The sequence below is a fragment of the Rhinolophus ferrumequinum genome, chromosome 9, assembly GCF_004115265.2.
Source record: "Rhinolophus ferrumequinum isolate MPI-CBG mRhiFer1 chromosome 9, mRhiFer1_v1.p, whole genome shotgun sequence".
Lineage (NCBI taxonomy): Eukaryota > Metazoa > Chordata > Mammalia > Chiroptera > Rhinolophidae > Rhinolophus > Rhinolophus ferrumequinum.
In genome coordinates this window covers 89,070,690-89,090,929 of record NC_046292.1, presented here as the reverse complement: position 1 = coordinate 89,090,929, position 20,240 = coordinate 89,070,690, and the positions used below count along the sequence as shown (strand labels likewise).

Here is a 20,240-nt window from a genome sequence, read left to right as displayed (position 1 = left end):
GCACTCCTGAGTGCTTCAGGCGCCACTGGAGAGGGAGTAACTTATTTTGCCCTGGAAGTTAGGCGGCTATGCTTTTGAGGTGACGTTGGAGCTGGAGATTGAAAGGGGCATTCCAAAGCAGAGGGAATTTCAGGTGGAGGCACCGGTATGAAGAGAATGGTGATTCGACTTGAAGGGAATCAACAGCAAGCGTTGTGCTCGTTTTTTTGGGCGTGGGGAGGGCAGGAAACTCAGCGGGGTCTGTGAAAAGCCTTGTGGTTGTTAAACTGTATATTCCGGGCACACTCGAATGGGGTTTTAGGGAGAAAACTGGTGGGAGGAGCCTGGTGGGTGGGAGGTCGGTTAGGAACTGGAGCTGGGTAGAGCACCAGGAACCGGTGGCAGGAGAGGATGCATGGGGAGGAATGTAGGATTTTGATGGTGGCTTCCAGGTGTAGGGAGTTGGAGAGAATGTGAAAAATGTCTCTGCAGTGCCCGGTGGAGAAGTTCCGCTGCATTCAGCAGGAAGGTTTGGAGTTGTCGGCTGTTTGGGAGAGTCGGGCCAGGAAGCCCCTTCCTCACTCCGCACGCTTTGGGGAACGTCCAGTCTCCCGGCAGGTGTGCCTTGGACACTAGTCATGCTGGCCGTCCCCACTTTGCCCATTTCCCCTGTGAAGTGGAGCACGGGCCAGCCCATCGCTGTTCTGACCGAGAGACCCGTGGTGTAGTTGTCCACACCGTTCCCCCCTAGGAGGACCACCACTGACAGCTTCGTTCCAGTAGAACCTAGACCTCCCTGGAGTCCAGATTTCGGCCCCTCCTCCTAGTTCCCCTTCAGAGGAGGTGGATGCTCCAAGAGGAACAGGGAGGCCTGGCGTGGGGGAAGCTGCGGGCAGAGTGGAGGCAGCCGCGCCCTCGCGCCGCCCTCTCCTGCGCCGGGCTCCCGCCCCAGGCTCCCACCCCCAGCCTGCCGCGGACCGAGCTTGCCCGGAGCGCGCCGGGCCACATCGCGGGGCACGTGGTCCGGGCTCCGGGTGTTGGCGGTTGCCGCCGGGGAGGCGGGCACGTGGTAGGGCGGGGGTGTTCCACCTGGCCACGCCGCCAGCCCTCTGAGGGCTGGCCTGGCCCGGGACCGGTGACTGCGGCGGACGCTCGGTGGTGGGAGCTCTGCGCTCTCCAGGAGAAAAGCCATGCATTTGTCCGCACGGCCGCTGCCGTCGGGGCAGTGGACTCCAGACGCGGGCTGGCACACCCCCACGGTCCCCTGCTCAATTTCGGGTCCGCAGATGCGTTGCCCCACTGGGTACTGGGCTCCGGCACCCAGCACCCACGTCGAGGCGGGCAGGCGGGCGGCGCCTGGGCCGGCTCGGACCTGGCGGAGGGAACTTGGGGAAGTCAGAGCCCCGCCCACCGTCCTCTCGGTCCCGCCCTCATCTCGCCATGACCCCGCCCACCGCTCCATGGCCACTCCCCTTCCTGCCGGATCCCTCACCGCGGTCACCCGCCTGCCTTCCCCGGGAGCGGAGCCCACTGCTCCTCTCCGCTGCCCCGCCCCGCCGGCCTCTCCCGGGCGGGCGGCCCGAAAACCCGGAACGCAGGAGCGCGGCTCCGCCGGGCCCGGGCGGCCTCACTGGGCATGCTCAGTAGCCGGGGCAGGTTTTTTGGTCGCAAGTAGGAAGCTTTTTGCACTACACCGGAGAGGGGGAGCCACGGAGCCAGCCGCGCCGCCGTGCACCGCCGCCGCGCCCGCCCCAGCCTGGCCCCGCGGCGGGGCGCGATGAGCCCGAGCCCGAGCCGGTCCGCCGGGGAGTGAGCGGAGGGCGCGTTGCGCAGCTGCTCCTGCGCACAACCCCGCCGCGGCCGCCGGCCCGCACTGGCAGTGAGTGTGAGAGGCTCGTCAGTGCTGAGCTCCCGGCGCCGGGAGCGGGAGCAGGAAGCGCAGGCCACGCAGGGACCCAACTGAAACAAAGTGTCGGCCGCCCGGCGGCGACGGCGCCTCGCCCCAACCCTGCCCCTCCTGCCTGTCCGCAACTCCGCTGCCCACCATGGCTTCCGAGGAGCTGTACGAGGTACCTCCCCTCCCCCTCCCAGACCCTCGGGCCGCCCCCGCTCGCCGCCCCGGCCCGGCCCGACGGCCCGGCTCAGCCGCCGTCGCCAGCCTCGCCCCCTCCCCCTCCGCGGCCGCAGTTTGCTGGACGGGAAATGTGTGCGAGGGGAGCCCGAGCCACGCTGCCCCGGGGGCCCCGCGGGCGGAGGTGCTCCCCGGAGTTGTCGGGCTCCTGGGGGTGGGGGGGTCCCGGCCGTGGGGAAGTAGCGCTTGCACGAGTGACTTGCTCAGACTGAGTCCAAAGTGTTCTTGGCGAGGGTGATAGGTGTGAAGCCCCCGTTACCGCTTGGCGGGGTCTGTGGGCGTTGCGGGGGTGCTTTTCCTGTCCATTAATAGAGCATTTTGGAGAGGGTTTTGCCTCCGGCTTTGGGAAGGGGGTTGGTGAGAGGAAGAGTGCAACTGTCTCTCGATTCTGCTGTTGGCCAAAGCGATGCAAAATATCGCACCGAAAATGCTAAACGTTGACCACATGCTTTAATTAGGTTAGCATTGTGGCTAGAGCCAGGAAATTTAAATTTAACGCTGATACACCGTCATTCATTTGCGCCGCAGCGTTGTAAGTGAGAAAAGGCATAATCAGAACTCTTAGTTATGGGCAGTGGTTTTGCCAGCTTCAACTTCAAGTTCTTGAGTTATCAGTCTGGATCTTTAAACATATTTTGTATCCCTCGATGTAACTTTTTGACGTATTTCAAAGTAGACTTCTTGGGAGCACAGACACTTGGAAGGCTTTCTGTTCTTTTGAATTAGTGATTCTTGTGTTTCATAGATGTTTGTAAGTGTATCTTCTTAAGAAACTTAAAACTTCTGGATACTCTGGATTCACCTTTATGATGCGTTTAGGGACCTCAGGTTTAGGGACTTAAGTAAGCGTCTATAACAAGCAGAGTCCCTTGGTCCTTGTGAACGAACCCTTAATAAATACCAGGTGATCCCTTTGAGGTGTCTTCTCTTGTGGGTGTATTATTGCTTTTGGCACAGAATGGAGCTCTGTTGCCAACAATGATAGCCTTCTAGCAGCTTTTTGTTGTTTTTTAAAAGCAAGTGTTTGCAAAAGTTCTCAGGAGGAGGCTGCCTTCTGTAGAATTAATGGTAAGGTGGTTGTCTTCCCTTGAATTGTATGTGGTCAGCGTACCTTAGCTAGCACTGAAAATGTTCCCTTCTATTAAACCATTTTACACAGTAGCAGTGCCCTAGTAGTCAAGGTACTGTCTTGGATCATTTGGGCGTGTAAAGGGGAAAATAATCTCCTTGTTCTCAAGACCTCCCTTCTAGGAAGGAAAGTGTATGGGGAAGACCCAGAGTAGAGGCTAAGATGCAGAAGGTCTTCCAGGCTAAGACACATGGTTGGGAAAGTCCACAGCATGAGGATGTGAGGGGTTTTGGTTTCTCCGTTAGATTATACTGTGATAGTTTAGACTTGAGTATTCACTCTTCATTTTTTGTGATCATAAATACATAATCAGTTAACCATTAATGTTTGGGTGAGGGTAGCACCTTATACATAAGTTGTATCTTATGTGTATAAAAATGATCCTGAAAACAATACATTTACCACTAGTGTATGATGAACTAAATTTAGTTCTTTCTTTGCTTATTCTGTTATCTTCTACTTACTACTTTCTTGGCAGAATTTATTTATAAGTCACGTTTTCTACAATGTTTCTGTTTATTCAGCATGTTTATTGAATGCATGTCCTATGGAGGTTTCATAGGGAGAGATAGGGAGGTATGAGAATGGTTCATGGCCTCCAAGAGCATCTACTGGGGAAAAAATAGGTACATTGCAAAGGAACGATACACCTGCACAATTGAACTTTTGATTCTGGGTTTTGTTGTAGTTTTGAAAAACAATATAGGAGTGCAGTTGAGGTGATAGTAAATAATATGGTGGGCAGTGTCTTTCAGAATAAGTTTTCAAATTCTCCTTTACTTGTAGGCAACACTATGACTATATTATGATTGAAAGTTGATATTTGAAAGTTCTGCATAGTGGTTGAGAGCCTGGCTTTGGAATCAGAAAACACTGAATTCCAACCCTGTCACCTTGGGTAGTAAATTAACCTTGAAGGCTCAGTTTCCTCATCTATAAAATTGAAAGCAATGCTTATGTCATAGAGCTGTGAAGTTTAAATGAAAAAATATGTAAAGCATACCCCACAATTCCCATTATGGGGACACTCACAGTAAGTGATGGGTATCTTTTATTTGAAGTGATCTAACACGCCTCCCCGAAGCCTGGTTTGTTTTCTAAAGATACAGAATTGTATTTTTTTTTTTAACCAAGACAGTATTTGTGAGTCAGAAATGATACGCAGTTGTAAATGAACACTACGTGCTGACAAGCTGTTTGGCAAGGATGCAGAGAGCACTAAGGGACTTAAGTAGCCAGGGCCTGGGACATAAGTTGCCCAGTTTTGTCTAGTTCTGCCTAAATCGAAATAGAAGTTTCACATTTGGCTATATGTATTGACCAAAGAGGAAGTTCAAATTTTTGTTTTTTGAAGTAAAGTGATATGGAAAGAGCAGAGGTCTGCAGTAGCTACGTGAACTTGAGCAAGTTACCTGATTGCTAAGTCTTTGTTTTTCTCACCTAAAAAGAAATGAGATCTCCAACACTTAGAATGGTGCCTGGTATGTGGTAATAGGTCCATAGTAAATGTTTAAATGGTTATTGTAATTATGCCTTGTGAATAAAAAATACAGGATCAGAAACTAGATAAGATGGGGTGAAGCATCAGCCTTCCAAAGTTGGAAGAGCTGTTAGTTGAGAAAGAGAATAGATTTACTCCCTGTATCTCCAGCAGCTAGGAGTAGGGAAGGCAGATTTTTGACTTACCCATGCTAGGAACTTAATAGCTTTCATAAAAAGACAAGCATCCCTTAGATGAGGGGTCCACAAACTTGACGTAAAGGGCCAGATAGTTAATGTTTAGACCTTGCTGGCCATGCTGTCTTTGTTGCAACTACTCAGCTCTGATGCTGTAGTGCAAAAGCAACCATAAACAATACCTAAATGAATGAGCACTATGTTCGAATAAAACTGTTTATGGTAAAATTCGAATTTCATATCATTTTTGCATGTCATGAAATATTCCTTTTTAAAATTACTTAAAAATGTAAAAACCATTCTTAATCCATGGGTTCTACCCAAACAGGCAGTGGGCTGGGTTTGGATCGTAGTTTTCTGACTTGTGCTGTAGGTAATTTGTTCTGGAGCTGAGGTTTACCTGCAGTTGGGGCATGTGGAGGGTGGGGTGTGGAGTAATGCAAAGGCTTCTTCTCCAATCCCAGCGTTGGTTTTAGAGCCAGAAGTTTTGGATTCCACTCTTCCCTTTAGTCAATATAGGGGAGGGAATTAGCTGTGTATCTTGTTAAATAACTGTCTCTCCTGGGTTTCCTCATCAGTAAAATGGGAATGATGACAGTTGCTTCAAGGAATTGTGAAGCTTGTATGACGTTAGTATTAAAAGCAATTTTTAGTTGATAAAATGTTATGTCCAAGTGTTAAATGGTGACATTATTCTAGGAAACAGCTTTGTCTTCTTCCATTCTTAATTACAAGAAGAAGAAGAAGAAGAAGAAGGAAAACAAAAAAAACAAACCTCACCTAATTCGCAAACCCTGAAACCAAACCTCTTTCTCTTTGAGAGTTGGGATTTCAAAGTGTCAAGTAAGTTGATTATATCACCAAAGCAAACTGAGATCAAGAGGACCTTAATCTGGTGGTCAAATAACCACCATAAGACTTTGTTCACATGGGACCGAATAAAGAATCAACACTGAAATGACATGGAAGAAGCATTCTCCTTATTTGTGTATCTTAATTCCTTTTTTCTCAGTGGATATGGGGTTTTCCCTCGAGAGCTACTATAATAGCTCATTTAAATTTCAGTAAGATCTCAATGTTCTAGTCTTCGCCTTCTGAGAAAATATTTACCCAACACATGCATGATTCAGTCAATCAAAAATGGAAGTAAGCTTTTAAGAATGAAATTGTACCTGGCTTATAAAAATGTCTTAAAGTTGATTCGTTTGGAAGGGCAATCAGTATTTGGGGGAAAGGGAAGTCTTTTGAGTCTTCATTCTTTGGGATAAGACTGTCCCTTTCTCCTGTGCATCACAAGGATTTTCTGTACATTCACCAAAAGCACAGTTATAAATAAAATCTGCGTGTGTGGTTCAAATGGAAATCACAAAGAGCAGGAGACCTGTGGATGTTGCTTAAGATAAACCAGCATCTGTTGTGTGTGGTGTAGCTGGCTCTTAAAAGATGGAGATCACCAAAATAAGAAAAGGAAAAGAATTATTTGACTCCTGAAGTTGATTGAGGATCATCCAAGTCAAATGTGTGTGTATTTTGAAAATTAACACACTATCTTAAATGGGAACTGCTGCTGATACTATTCATTTGCCTAAATGGGCCAGAGACAGCTCCTGTGTTTTTTCTTTGAATTTGCTTTCAGATCTTGTATACTACATTTTTTTCTGTTCTTGCTGTGACATCTAAGAATCGTTGAATTTATCCTTATGCTCTATAATGATTTTAACCACAGACTATGTTTTCATGGATTAAAGGAAATATTTTATTCGTAGTGTTCTGATTCACAGTTTTGAATATCTGTGATGCACAAAGCCAATATGAGTCAAATTTTTGTGAATGAGGAGTAATAGTTTTTATATTGTGTGTTTGCAGGTACAAAAGCATCATCTGGGGTACTTTTAAAATACAATTCTTCAGGTTAGACCATGATATTGTAGTTTTCACTGCTTGGCTGGAGACAGGAATGTAGATTTCAAAAAGCTTCTTTCTAAAATGCAGGTAGATTTAGGAGTCTCTGGATTCTCTGTATTTCTGACACTGAGCTAAAAGTTGAGGTCCGGAGGGATTGGGCTCTGCCTTTGCAGAAGAGGCCCTCGCAGTGCACCGAACTAGTCCTTTTTGCAGGCTCTTTGACTACTGCTGGTTAGTAACTGAGTCACTCCAGGGAATATTAAAAACACTAGGTGGTTAGCTAAGGGTGTTGTAATTTCTATTTTCTATCTTCATTGTATGGCATACTTGTCCACCAGATTGTAAGATTGGTGTTTACAATCTGGTGGCATTTTCTTTCCTGGTCATTATTTTCCACAGTTCATGTATTGCAATAGTTGCATAATGGTTGAATTACACTTTAATAAAAGAGTGAATTATAGGAATGACTCCATTCTTGCTTGACTTCTTACTTCCAGGTTCCTCCTTCTCCAAACATTATGCCCTCTGCTGTTCCTTTTACACTTAATTCCTCATCTGAATAGGTAGATCGTTTCAAATCTAGGATGGGGAGAACTTACTTTACTGTTTTCCCCACAGACATAATTCTCTTCAGCTTTTTAAGCTGACCAAAGCCTTTGGGGACTCATTTTCTCTGAGGAGTCTGAGAACAGTCTTTTGTGTTTTATGAAAATTTGTACAACTACCTATGAGCATTTTTCTGGGGGAGAGGACCAACAGCTTTCATCTGTTTCTCAAAGGGGTCCATGACCCAAAACAAGTATTAGAACTGTTCTTGACACCTTTGAGCTTGATTGATTTGACTTCACCTGCCTTTCACTGACTGCTTTGACATTATTTTTGCCAAACTTAGCACTGCTCCAGCCAGAGCCTGCAGTAAAACCATATTAAAACCTTACTGATTGGGTTTGGAAGTTCTGTGCTATTTCCAGTCTTTAGACGGCTATTGTTGAAATTATACATATATAAAGTCTAAAGTTAATCATTGTTTTAGCTACTTCTGACAATGCAAGGATCTTAGAATCCTTTAACTCTGATCCACCCCTAAACTTACATACTATTATCTTCCAATATTTATTATTGTCCGTGAAAAAAAAAACCCTCACTAAATAGAACATTATTATTCCATACAGGTAATATTTGTTTAGATTTACCTATATCTTTGCCAGTTTATTTGATCGTCAGTCATATCTCAGAACTTCCTACTGGGATTTTTTTTTTTTTTTTTTTTTTTACCATCTCAAGCATATCCTTTAGAGATTTCTTCGTTGAAGGGTTGTAGGTGGAAAAGTCCCTAATTTTTTTTATTATCTGGAAATGTCTTTGTTTTGTCCTCATTTTTGTCTGTTTTTGTTTTGTCCTCAAAAACAGAATTGATTCCAAAAAAAAAAACTAGCTAATTGGTTATTTCTTTCAGCATTTTGAAGATAGTCCATTGTCTTTTGGCTTTCCCATTCTTGAGGAGGTTGTCTGTCTAGATATAGTTTACAGGTGGTCTGTCTTCTATCTCTGGTTGCTTTTGAGATCCTCTCTTTGACTTTGGTGTTCTCTAGTTTTATTACATTTGTGGACATTATTATCTTATTAATAAGCTTAGTATGTTTAGTGCTTCTTTTGTGGATTTGTGTCTCATTAGTTCAAAAAAGTTGTTGGCCATTTTGTCATCAAATACTGCTGCTCTTTTCTACTCTTCTGGAATTCCAAGTCATCATTTATTAGATCTTCTTATTCTCTCCGCTGTTTCTTACCCTCTCATTTCCATCTCCGTGTTTTTGTTTTGTTTGCGTTCTGGCTATTTCCTTGGACCTAATTTCTGGTTCACTAATGAGCTGTGTCTCATCTGGTATTTCGGTCATCCATTGAATTTTTTGATTTCAACAATTATATTTTTAATTTTGAATATTCTTGGTTCCTGTCTATGCTCCCCTCCAAATCTGTGGATTGCTTTCTTAGTCTTTGGTATTTGTTTGCTTTTATGATTGAATCTCATGGTTGCGTTGGGGGTTACTGGGATATTTCCTTGCTTCCTCCTGCAAATCCAATAAAGTATTAAGAATTATATTTTATTGAAGATCTAGTTTTTTGGTAGTGAGAGTGTCCTTTGGAACTTACTTGCCTTTGTTTTTGCCAGAATCCAAAGAAACCTTATTGATTTGGAATTTATGTTATCATGAATAGGGGATAGAGGGCTTGAGCCAACACTAGAGATTTACCTAAAGGTACTGAAAATGTAAATAAAATATTAACTAGATTTCAAGGGAGCTGTTTATGGAAATGGATATAATTGTTACAAAACCAGTGCTTCTGAAGCAAAATGTTCAACATCTTTGTTCTGCCTGCCTTGGTACATAAGCGTACCTTCTAACTTCTTTATCTGAGTTGGCATGTTCAGTTGGTCTGCGCTAGTGAAGCCCTAGTTGCTAGTTCTCTTTGTCCACCCCCATCCCTCCCTCTATACCTTTGCGTCGCCATTTTCCAGTAAGAGGTGGATTCCTCCCAGGTACCCGCCTCAGTGGGCCTCGTCAGAATTCCCTCCGAGCAGGAATCCTCCCCTGCAAACTCTGTGTGACTAATTTACTTTTTGTTTTGCACTATTATTAATTTGCACTGCTTATGTATTATTCTCTAGGTATTATGTATTATTCTCTAGGTATTAAGTAATATTGTACATATTTTTTTTCTGGTTGGCTACATGTCTATTTTTTGGTTTATTGCCGTGCCTGATCTAAGGACATGAACATGGTTTAACCTTTTAAACCGCAGTTACTTTTGCACCAACCTAATACAATGGGATATTACTCGGCCATAGAAAAGAATGAAATCTTACCATTTGCAACAACATGGACCTAGAGGGTATTAATGCTAAGTGAAATAAGTCAGAATGAGAAAGACAAATACCATATGATCTCACGTATTTGTGGGATCTAAAGAACAAAATAAACAAAACAGAATCATAGATACAAGAACAAACTGATGGTTGCCAGAGGAGAGGGGCATTGGGGGGCTGGGTGAAAAAGGTGAAGGGATTAAGAAATACAAATTGGTCGTTACAAAATAGTCACAGGGATGTAAAGAACAGCATAGAAAGTATAGTCAGTAATATTGTAATTACGTATAGCACCAGGTGGACACTAGATTTATTGGGGGATCACTTCATAAATTATATAAATATCTAACCACTATGCTGTACATCGGAAACTAATATAAAATAATATTGAATGTCAACTGTAATTGAAAAAGTAAAAAAAATACTAAAAAATTAAATTACCAAAGAGTTCATAAAAAAAGGGTTTCTAAAAAGTTTTGGCATGTGACAAAATTAAGTTTATTTTTATGGTATGTTTTCCAAAGTTTTCACCCAACTGTTTCTCACAGCAGAAGAAAGAGAGTAAGTGTCCTCATAAGGAGATAGAGGTGGGGGGGGAGGGGGACAGTGCAAGCCTGGCTTGTTTTTGAATTATCCTCAATCCTTTGTGAAGTTAACATTGTACTCCATAGAATATTTTTTTGGTTTGATATTAAATGTTTTAAAAGCACCTGCCAGTTAACTCTACTCCATGAATCTTTCGGGGATTAGATTGATGTTTCAGGGAGATGAGCCATGCGTTAGTGTCTTCGTACAGCTCTTCATCTCCTGTTATGTGTGTATTCCCTGGTTTAGGAACAGGGACTTAGCGGGGTGGCCGGTTAGCTCAGTTGGTTAGAGCACGTGCTCTTAACAAAGTTGCCGGTTCGATTCCTGCATGGGATGGTGGGCTGCGCCCCCTGCAACTAGATTGGAAAAGAAAAAACAGCGACTGGATTTGGAGCTGAGCTGCGCCTTCCATAACTAGATTGAAGGACAACAACTTGACTTGGAGCTGATGGGCCCTGGAGAAACCCACTGTCACCCAATCAAAACAAAACAAAACAAAACACAAGGACTACTGTGTTGCTTTCCATGGCGATGCTAGGTAAAGGAAATACTAACTGATATGGTGATATGTAAATCAGAATATTTGAATTGAGTAATGAAAACATTGAAAAATCTTAACCATTGAAGTTAAAAGGCAGTTATTTTCTATCTAAAGTCATCTTATTGCTGGGTGTTCAAGAGAAAGTGCACTGGCTGTTTTATCTCAAGTCTGCCCGCTGATTATCTACTAAAAGAGCAACAGTGCTGTTCCTTGGAGCCAGGCCTGGGAGCATTTGTAGGGTCCCTATTGGACTGGGGGCTTGTCTGCTTCATAACTCCTCCTTGCGCATGGGCTAGTCCAAAGCCCCATTAGAAAACTTCCTGTCTTTCAGGGCATCTCCATCCTTCACCTCCTCTCCCTGCTGAATTTTCTTGTTCCCATGTCTGGCTCTTTTCATCCCTCTCTGCCAGGTCTACTTTGAGTCAAGGCTTCATTCATACTGTTTTGACTCTTAACCCAGCTTCTGTACTTGCTTGTTGCCTTGTTCAAAGCCTCTGGCCTGGGAAGTAGGGGTCTGACTGCCCACTTTTGCTTACCTTGCTTTTTATCTGTGCAGCCCAAAGGAAATCCTCTCCTGTTTTATACCTCAGACACCCGACTCTCGTCAAGTCAACTCTCCAGCTCTTGGCCAGCACAGCAGGTCCCCCAGTGTTAGTCCTCTGACTTCTCTCTTGTATGCAGAACAAGCTTTTGAGCTTTAAAGGTAAATGATTATTTTATCGTTTTTTAAGGATGGAGGTGTGTGTGTGTTCAGCTGCTATCTAGAATATTATTTGTAGTGCTGTCCTTTGGAGTGCACATGAGTAAAATTTCCTCCAGAATTCTTAATCGCCATCGTTCAGTACCACTAGCTTCAGCTCATAAATGAGCTTTTTGAGAATATTTTGATTGAATTGATAGATGCATATCTAAAAGTGTATTCCTAGGGGAAACAATCCTTCCTCAGTAGCTCTCATTTGGGACTGCTTAAAAATGATGAGGTTGCAAAGATTATGTAGAATTAATTTAAAAGACCGTGGAAATGCGATCTTATCAAAGTCCGTATGTACACCTTGGCAGGAGGAAGTTGTGTTAAGATTGGACACGATCAGCTTGCTCAGGAACCTGATCAAAATCTACCGAAAAGAGATTGTGGTCATGAGTCGGTGACTTGACAGCAATGCCACCCTCCCATGTGTGTCAAGATGAGGCCTCAGAGAGAAAAAGAGGAAAAAGACCACAACCATGTGGTGGGTGGGGGCTGGGGGAAGGATTGTTCTAAAAATTTAATCTCTTATAGGCTTAATCCTGGGCTTAAAAGTGAAAACCTTAGGGTTCTTGTCTTGGCTAAATTCTTCTGTTGCAGTAGAGGGACCTGCCTTGGAGTTTGGGAAACCATTTAAAAAGCTTTTCCTGTAGTGGAACAGGTCTGCCCTTGAGGAAGAGTGCTTCCCTTAGAGTTTGAGAAGGAAACATTGGAGCAGATAAGGGCATTAATGTGACTTAGGCTCTGAAGATGGGTCTGAGAACTCTGATTTTGCCTCTGAGGCAGTAGGCAAAAGATGGGAATGAATGCCCGTTGTATTCCCGAGTGCCTGATTCTGCCTGGTATGTGGGGTGGGAACTAAAAGTAAGATGGAAGTTCCCATCCTTCCTGTGTTTTACCACCACCTTCCACCACTCAAAAGCGTGGCCTGAGTTTCTATGGAATCTATCTGCATTCCTAACAGGGAGCATCCACTTGTCAGGACCACCGCTGACTATCTGCTCTGCTCTCCTGGGAGGAGGTACTTCCTTCATTAAATCGGGAGGAACTGCCTCTTGCAGGTGATGTGAGGTGGGCTAGAGCCTTCATGTTCTCTGAAGCCCCATGGGGTTCAAGCAGAAGTAAAGGCCTGCTTCTCCTTTGTTACAGGAATAGCAGAGCAGTTGGTATTGCTAGAAGCTACTTCGGTTTTCTGTTGTGCTTTTCTCCCTAATAGAATCCCAGAAAGGGGAACGATTTAGGGAACAGACCTGGCTGTGCACTTAATCGGCCGCCCAGCAGGCTTTGCTGCTGGACCAGCGACATTTCTGGTTCCCCAGTCCTGGCAAGCCTCCCCTCTCCAGGCATCTCTCAGTCCCAAGGGGCAGGAACTCCAGTGATTCAAACTAAAGCAGCTACTTACTACCTGAGTAGAAAGAATGGCTTAAGAGCCGTATGCAGTTGTTTATCAGCTTGTGACGGGAGGTGTATACCAGAAACTCCTGTGACTGAAAAATTGTAAGATCAGTTATTGAACAGAGTACTTCTTTTGTTTTCTCTAGCTTTCTTGTGTTTTTGACTTTTTTTCACTCTGCGTCGTGGGAGATGAGATTGAGTGTTGCTGCCTTTTCCATCTATTTGGTCTCTCCTCTGTCACACTTCTCACCCCGCCCCATTTTAGAGCCCTACCCCTGCTGCACTTCATATAATATGGAATTAAACTATTCAGGCAGGTTTTGTTTCCTGTTCTTTATGAAAAAAATCAGGTGAAGAATAGAATCCTTATGTCTTTCTAAAATCAACTTTCAAATTGAGCTAAGGTAGTCTTTGTTTTTGCCCCTCCGTCCTTTTCCCTTTGTTTGTCCTTAGTAGAAAATAGATTTCTCACTTCTGCTTTTACATCATTATCAATTTAGGATGGGTCGTCCTGTCAGGTTCTTACTTGTCTATTATGTGTAAGACATCAATAATGATACAAAAGAGCAAGAAACTTATTGAAAGATTTACTTTTCTCCCTCGTTATCTATTTTGGATATAGCAATAAGCTATTTAGTAAACATCCTTAAATTGTTTATGTGTTGGTTAAAAGTTGTATTTGAAAGCTTTCTTGAAAAGAGTTTATAAAGAATACTGATGAAACCTTTTAAACGTGAGGTCCTTAAATTAAAAAAATCTTTTAAATAAATTTTAATGAGCAAGTAATAACATGACAATACTATGTATATGTAGATGACCTGCATGCTATATAAAAGCTTCTCAGAGTTCAGCAGGCATTACCTCTGTGGCTTCGGGTTTATCTTAAGGAGATGTTATTGTTCTATAAAACACATGGAATCGTCCCTGGGTATTTGTGGGGATTGGTTCCAGGAAACCTCCCACCAATACAGACACCAAAAGCCAGGGATGCTCAAGTCCCTCATATAAAATGGCGCAGTGTATGCATACAACCTGTGCGTATCCTCTGGTATGCTATAAAGCATCTCTACAGCACTTATGATATTAATACAGTATAAGTGCTATATAAATAATTGTATCGTTTAGGGAATAATGACAAGAAAAGTCTACAGATTCAGTACATAAGCAACCAACAACCATTCTAGGTGCCTAACTACATAGTACGTGTCAGCAATAATGTAACTTCTACAACAGTATTTTTGATCCGTGGTTGGTTGAATTTGTGGATGTGGAACCTGTTGATATGGAGAGCTGACTATACTAACAACTTAACCAAAAAAAAACAAAAAACCCCACTCATTTTTCTTGCCACAAGGACTAGCAAGCATTATAAGGGTTTCTTAAACCTTAAACTCTTTGTAGCATAAGTTAACAGGTGATAGTGGTTCCATTATAAAAGACAAACAGGACCCTAATCAGTATTCTAATCTGCCTTGTCTCCATGTTGTCCATATTTGGAGTCATGTAGCAGAACATAGAGCAGATGTGACTAAAGCAATAACATTTTCTAATGTAGCTTATGGAAGCAGAATAGGAAGATTCAGCTAATTACCTGAATTTCAAAGGTAGGTTTCCTGTGCACAGCAGCATGGAAATCTTGTGTGTGGACCTAAAAATGAGTGACTATAAGGGTAGAAAAATGAATAAACTTTGTACAAGATGAAGCAGATTTGCAAGGAGAATGAACTTAATGCATCATCATGGGTAGCAATTTTTGTCTTCAAAGATTTTAAGTTAAACGGGTATCTATAATGAAGTACAAAACATTGATGAAAACAGAAAAGATCAGAGATTCCTTCCATTTGTCCAAAATTTTGTCCAAAGAAAATAAGCAAGTGCTCACTTTGGAAGAAAATTTGTAAGTTTCCACAAAGATGATAACTATAAATGATGATTTAACATTTGTTAGGATTTTTTAAAAAATAGAGTAACATGTTTGGAGAATACATTAAAGGAAGACATGTCCAATATATACATTAAAAGACTCATGTACAGTGACAAGCATTAACATTCTTAAACACCAAGAAAACATCAACGTTAAATAAATCAGCATGTCAGTTTTATCACCAATAGCATTGTTCATTGTATAATTGATTCCATAGGGTCAAATAGATTTAGTTAGTATTGAAAATGAGAATCAATGAGATGTAGAGGAAACAAACCTGGGGCCTAGTGATGGGTTTTTTTATTAGGACACTTCATTGTTTTTGTGAGAAACCACTTTGGATTTACAACATATCAATTTAACTCACTAGACTTACAGTTATGAATTACTTTAGTTCATTCTCAAATTCATTTCTCCCTTAGGGAGTGAAGATTTGGCACCATGGAAGATATTCAAAAAACTCTGAGGGCAATCCTAAAAGAGGAGAAGGTTCTGAGAATGTTTTGTGTTGTCAACAGCCTCTTTGAAATAAGAGCTTGGCCTTTGAAGGTCACTACTTGAAGCTGATGACGTTCAGATGACCAGGTAGTCTGGTCCTTTGAATTTCCAGAATTATTTACATAATCTCATCACCTTACTTGTGGTTTGTATGTAAAGGCTCTATGTGTGTTCACTGAGGAAAGAAGGTGGAAATCAAAGAAGAAAGAAAAAAAATTATCCTATCTCTACCACCCCAGATTACTCCAAACCTTCGAGGGCCATTTATTCCAGACATCTCTGTGCATAGATACAGATAGAAAATGGGTGCATATAAATAACAGTTTAGAAGTATATACATGCTATTTAAGAGAAGATGACAGGAAGTTAACGTTAAGGAATTGTAGAATTTTATATGAAAACCTTTTTATTTCATTGATCCATTTTTCTTTTGCCTTTTTCTTGGAGTTTCTTGTAATGGATGCTAATCTTTGTTTTGTAGCTTGCAAATAGCTTCTCACTGGTGGGTGGGTGGGTGGGGTGTGTGTGTGTGTGTGTGTAAACCCGATCCATATTACGTGTTCATAAGCAATACTATGGTCTTTAGCTTTAGCTGGGGCTGCAGTCGGTTTCTCCAGGCCACGCGCACGCAGCCACGCGCACGCAGATCCCGTCTGTCCCGTCCCCAGTATCGCGATCATGAGTACGGCTGCGTAGCGATCCCAGCCTGCACCGCGGCCTCCCGGTTTTGCCGCAGTCACGGTGACTCCGCCATCTGCTTTCCCGGCTCCATTTTGACTGCTCCACTATACGTCCTGTCCTGGTGACTTGCGTCTGCATTCTTCATTACAGTTTTTAAAATCTGTAATATATAGGTGACCCTCAATTGAACAACAGGGGTTTTGAAACTGTGCGGGCCAACTTAACAGGCGGATTTTTTTTTTGGTAAGTACAGTAGGCCCTTCCGATCGCCTGGTTTCCTATCTGCAGATTCATGCAGCTGTGGATCGAAGAGTATTTTCGCATTACCAGCTGGCGATCGAAAAATACTGTTTTCCATCCAGTACTGTTTTTTATTCCCGGTCGGTTGAATCCTTGGATGCGAAGGGCCGACCATAGTTAAGTTCTGGGGGAGTTAAAAAGTTACCTGTGGATTTTAGGGGTACGGGTAGCAACTGTAACACCTAGGGTTATTCAAGGGTCAAGTGTAGTTACATATTTCATCTGCCAAATTTATGGAATTTTACATTTTAATGTCAAATTTACCTTCCTCATTTTGTTTCTTGTTTAGGGAATCCTTCCTACTCCAAGATCAATGTCTTCTTTCTTTTCATCTAAAAGTTTTGCCCTTTACAGTATGAAGTGTAATCCACCTACAGTTTGTTTTTTTTTTGTATATGGTATGAAGTTGGGGCCTGATTCCTTTTTTAAATGTGGATAATCTGTTTTCACCATTTATTAAGTAGTTTTTCCCCCACTTATTTGCCACCTCTGCCATATATGAAGTTTCCATTTATGTGTGGGTCAGTTTCTTCCTGTTTTTTTTTGTTGTTGTTTTTAATTTAAGGGAGGCGCAGCTCAGAGCACCCCATGCCCAGATGGACCCGGCAACCTGGTGTAAACCGGCCACCCCCTGGGTCAGTTTCTTCTGATGGTCATGATCAAGCCACATTGTTGTAACTGGCATGGCTTTGTAATACATTTTGTAAACTTGCCCTACCAGATACCTTTATCTTGTTCTCTTTTTCTAAAAATTTCTCAGATCTTGGTGGTGTGCTCTTCCACGTCCGCATTTGGAATCATCTTGTTGCATTACACAAGAACTCAGTCATGTTGGGGTTGGGATGCATGCTGCGTTGCGTTCAGGGATTAATCTGTGGCATTGGAGATACAGCAATGCACCAAACAGATAAAAAGTTCCTGCCGCAAGGAGCTTGTTTTCTAGTGGTGGCAGCAGGCCAATTAGGATACAGCTAGTAGCTTGGGGTTTGTGTCATTTTTTATGTAAGTTGTCAGAAAAAGCCGCCTGGATAAGGTGACATTTGAAACTTGAAAGCAAAGGAATGCCTCTTGAGGGTGTTGGCGAATATGAACAGCAGCAAGGAGGCCAGTGTGTCTGGAGGTGGAGGGAGACACTGGTAGATGAGATTAGGGTGGCAGTGGGGTCCTTGTAGGCCCTTTGTACGCGTGCTTAGTACTTTGAGTTTTATTTTCGGTAAGATTGGACATCACTGGAGGAATAATGTAGTCAAATTGAAAAGTTTAAAAAGTTGTGCTGCATATATTTGGAGAAGAAACTGTAGGGGGTGCCAGGAAGGAAATGGGGACTGATTGGAAGGCTGGCAGAAAATGATGGTAGTTTGAAACCTGGGTGGCGTTGTGATGGAGGTAGTGAGGAGTGATTTGATTGCCTTTGGGGTTAGGGTTACGGTTAGGGTTTACTCATGGATTGGGTATTGGGTCTGAGGGAATGAGCAGCAATGGAAAGAACACAGGGTTTTTAGGGTTGAGTAACTGGAAAGCTGGAGTTGCCATTTTTCTAGCTAGGTGTTACTGCTTCAGGGGCTGGTTTGGTTTTATTTCAGGGGAGGGCTGGTAGGTAGATAAATAGGGGTTGGCTTTGAGACATGTTAAGCTTGAGATGTGTTTTAGACATCCAGGTGGAGGTGTTGAACAGCAGCAGGCTATATACGGTTATGTTTAGGGCATATGTTTAGGCTGGAGATAACTTTGGGAGACAATCAGAGTATATGCATGGTTTTTAAAGCCATGAGAGAATTAAATCATCCAGGGAGTAAGTATAGGGAGAGAGAAGATGTAAAGATTGAATCTTGGGAACACACTTATATAGAAGTTAGGGGAGACAAAGACACAGTAAAGGAGACTAAGAGATGTGGTCAGGAAAGTAGGAGAAACGAGATTGTGATGCCCTGGAAGCCAGGTGAAGAAATTCTCAAGAAGTGGGGAATGGTCCACTGTTCTGTGCTATTGCTGAGGACTGAGAATTGACTATTAGATTTGGCAGCACAGAAGCCACTTGGCAGCAGCTGTTTTGGTGGAGTACTGGGGACTACAGTGGGACACCAACTCCTGAGAGAATGGGAAAAGAGGAACTGGAGGCGATGATTGTAGGCAACTAGCAAGACCAGTGCTGTGGAAAGGGAAGCAGAAGGACGAGGTAGGCTTCAGAGTTTGCTTTAAGATAGGAGAAATTACAGTATGTTGTGTGATGATGGTAAAGAGCTATAGGAAGGGGAAATTAATGAATCAGGAGAGGGAGGGAGGGCTGTAGCTGGAATGATTTATCCAAGCTGGCGAGAGGGAATCTCGCATTTAAGATCATGGTGAAATGTTCTCCTACTCATGTCTCTCCCTCTCTCTTCCTCTCTCTTTCCCCCCACTTCCTGTGTTTTGGTCCTTCAAGTAATGAACTTTTGGAAAGTTTTGCACAACGTGTCTTAGGTTTATTCCTAGACACTGTAGTTTTTTGTTGCTCTTGTTAATGGAATTTCTTTAAATTTATGTTTTCTAATTGATTAATGTGCATAGAAAGTGTATTTATGTCTGATTGTTATATCTAGCAACCTTGCTGAACTATCTTCTTATTTGAAAATTTGTGGATTCTTCTAGATTTATATGTGGACATACATATCTTGTGCAGATAGAGATAATTATATTTTTTTTAACTCATACCGGTTCATTTTCTTTTTTATCACATTGGCTGGCTGGGACCATCCATTATGATGTTGAATGTAAATTATAACAACAGGCGTTCTTGTTTTATTTCTAATTGGAAAAGTTCCATAAAATTTTACTATTAAGTAAAATCTATAGATATTTGCTAGATACATTGAAAAACCTGGGTAAAGTTCGTTTTTTATATTTGGCTTGTGAGGAGTTTTTAAATCATGAAACATTATTGAATTGTACTGAATGTGTGTTTTGCATTTATTAGTGTAATTTTATCCTCTTTCTCTTTATTTTTAATGTATACTATATTTTCTGATGTTGAGCCTTCCTTGCATTTCTGGGACAGACCTTGTTTAGTAACAGTATAGTATTTTATGTCCATTGTTCTGTTCTCATAATCACTGTTATAGTCATTTGAAGAAGTAACCAACAGTATTTTATTTCTGTTCTCAACTTGTGGAATCTTTGGGTTTTCTTGTTTTTTGAAGATTTTCTTTTACTTGCCTATAAAATCATTCAGATGAGCCTCTGTTGCCTTTTAAAGTAGGAGATGAGTTATTTGATTATCCATTAAAGAATTAGCTCTTGTTGATTTAGTGGTACTTTGTGTTTCTTAAGTCAATATAAATGGCCTAAAGTTTTTTATATTAGAATATTTTTGGGATATTTAAAAATCTATACTGTATCCTTTAATATGACTCATGTTTTTCTGTACCTTTTTTCTTACACATATTTTCTCTTACTTGATTCTTTTTTAGAATCTGTTTTTTATCTTATTGAGTCTTTGTATTGTATCTTTGTTTTTTACTTTCTTATAGCTTGCTCTTTATTTCCTCTGCCTTCTTTAGTTTATTTGGTTCTTTTCCTAGCTTATTGATTTGAATACTTAGCTCATCTTGTTCTTTAAGGAAGGCTGTCACATTGCCCTATGAGTACAGCTTTAGCCGTATCTTACAAGTTTGATTTATTTTTTCAATCTTAAGTATCTTTAGATTTTTCTTTTTATTTAGCACATACTCATGTGCTTGTTTTGATTAGGGTATGTGTTTATTTTAAAAGCTGAAAAGTATAAAAAGTTTACAGCCACAACAATTTTGTTTGTTTTTGAGTACTTAAATATTTTAAAGAGGAAAAGCTTTTCCTTCACTATTTTCTAGTTGAATTGCATCATGGTCAGAGAATGGTCTTTGTGA

The 20,240-nt window shown here is 42.1% G+C and overlaps 1 protein-coding gene across 5 annotated transcripts in view; it reads left to right on the top strand.

Annotated features, from left to right (window-relative positions):
• Positions 1-1,647: 1,647 nt before the first annotated feature.
• CDYL (chromodomain Y like) overlaps positions 1,648-20,240 on the top strand; it is a 182,881-nt gene continuing 164,288 nt past the window's right edge. For 3 of the 5 annotated variants that reach the window (XM_033115267.1, XM_033115265.1, XM_033115263.1), the window contains exon 1: positions 1,770-2,048. In XM_033115267.1, the coding sequence (XP_032971158.1) occupies positions 2,025-2,048 (24 nt within the window). In that variant the 5' untranslated portion in view covers positions 1,770-2,024. Of the gene's footprint in view, positions 2,049-20,240 lie in introns of all 5 variants that reach the window. The other 2 variants (XM_033115266.1, XM_033115264.1) reach the window with 1 other exon arrangement.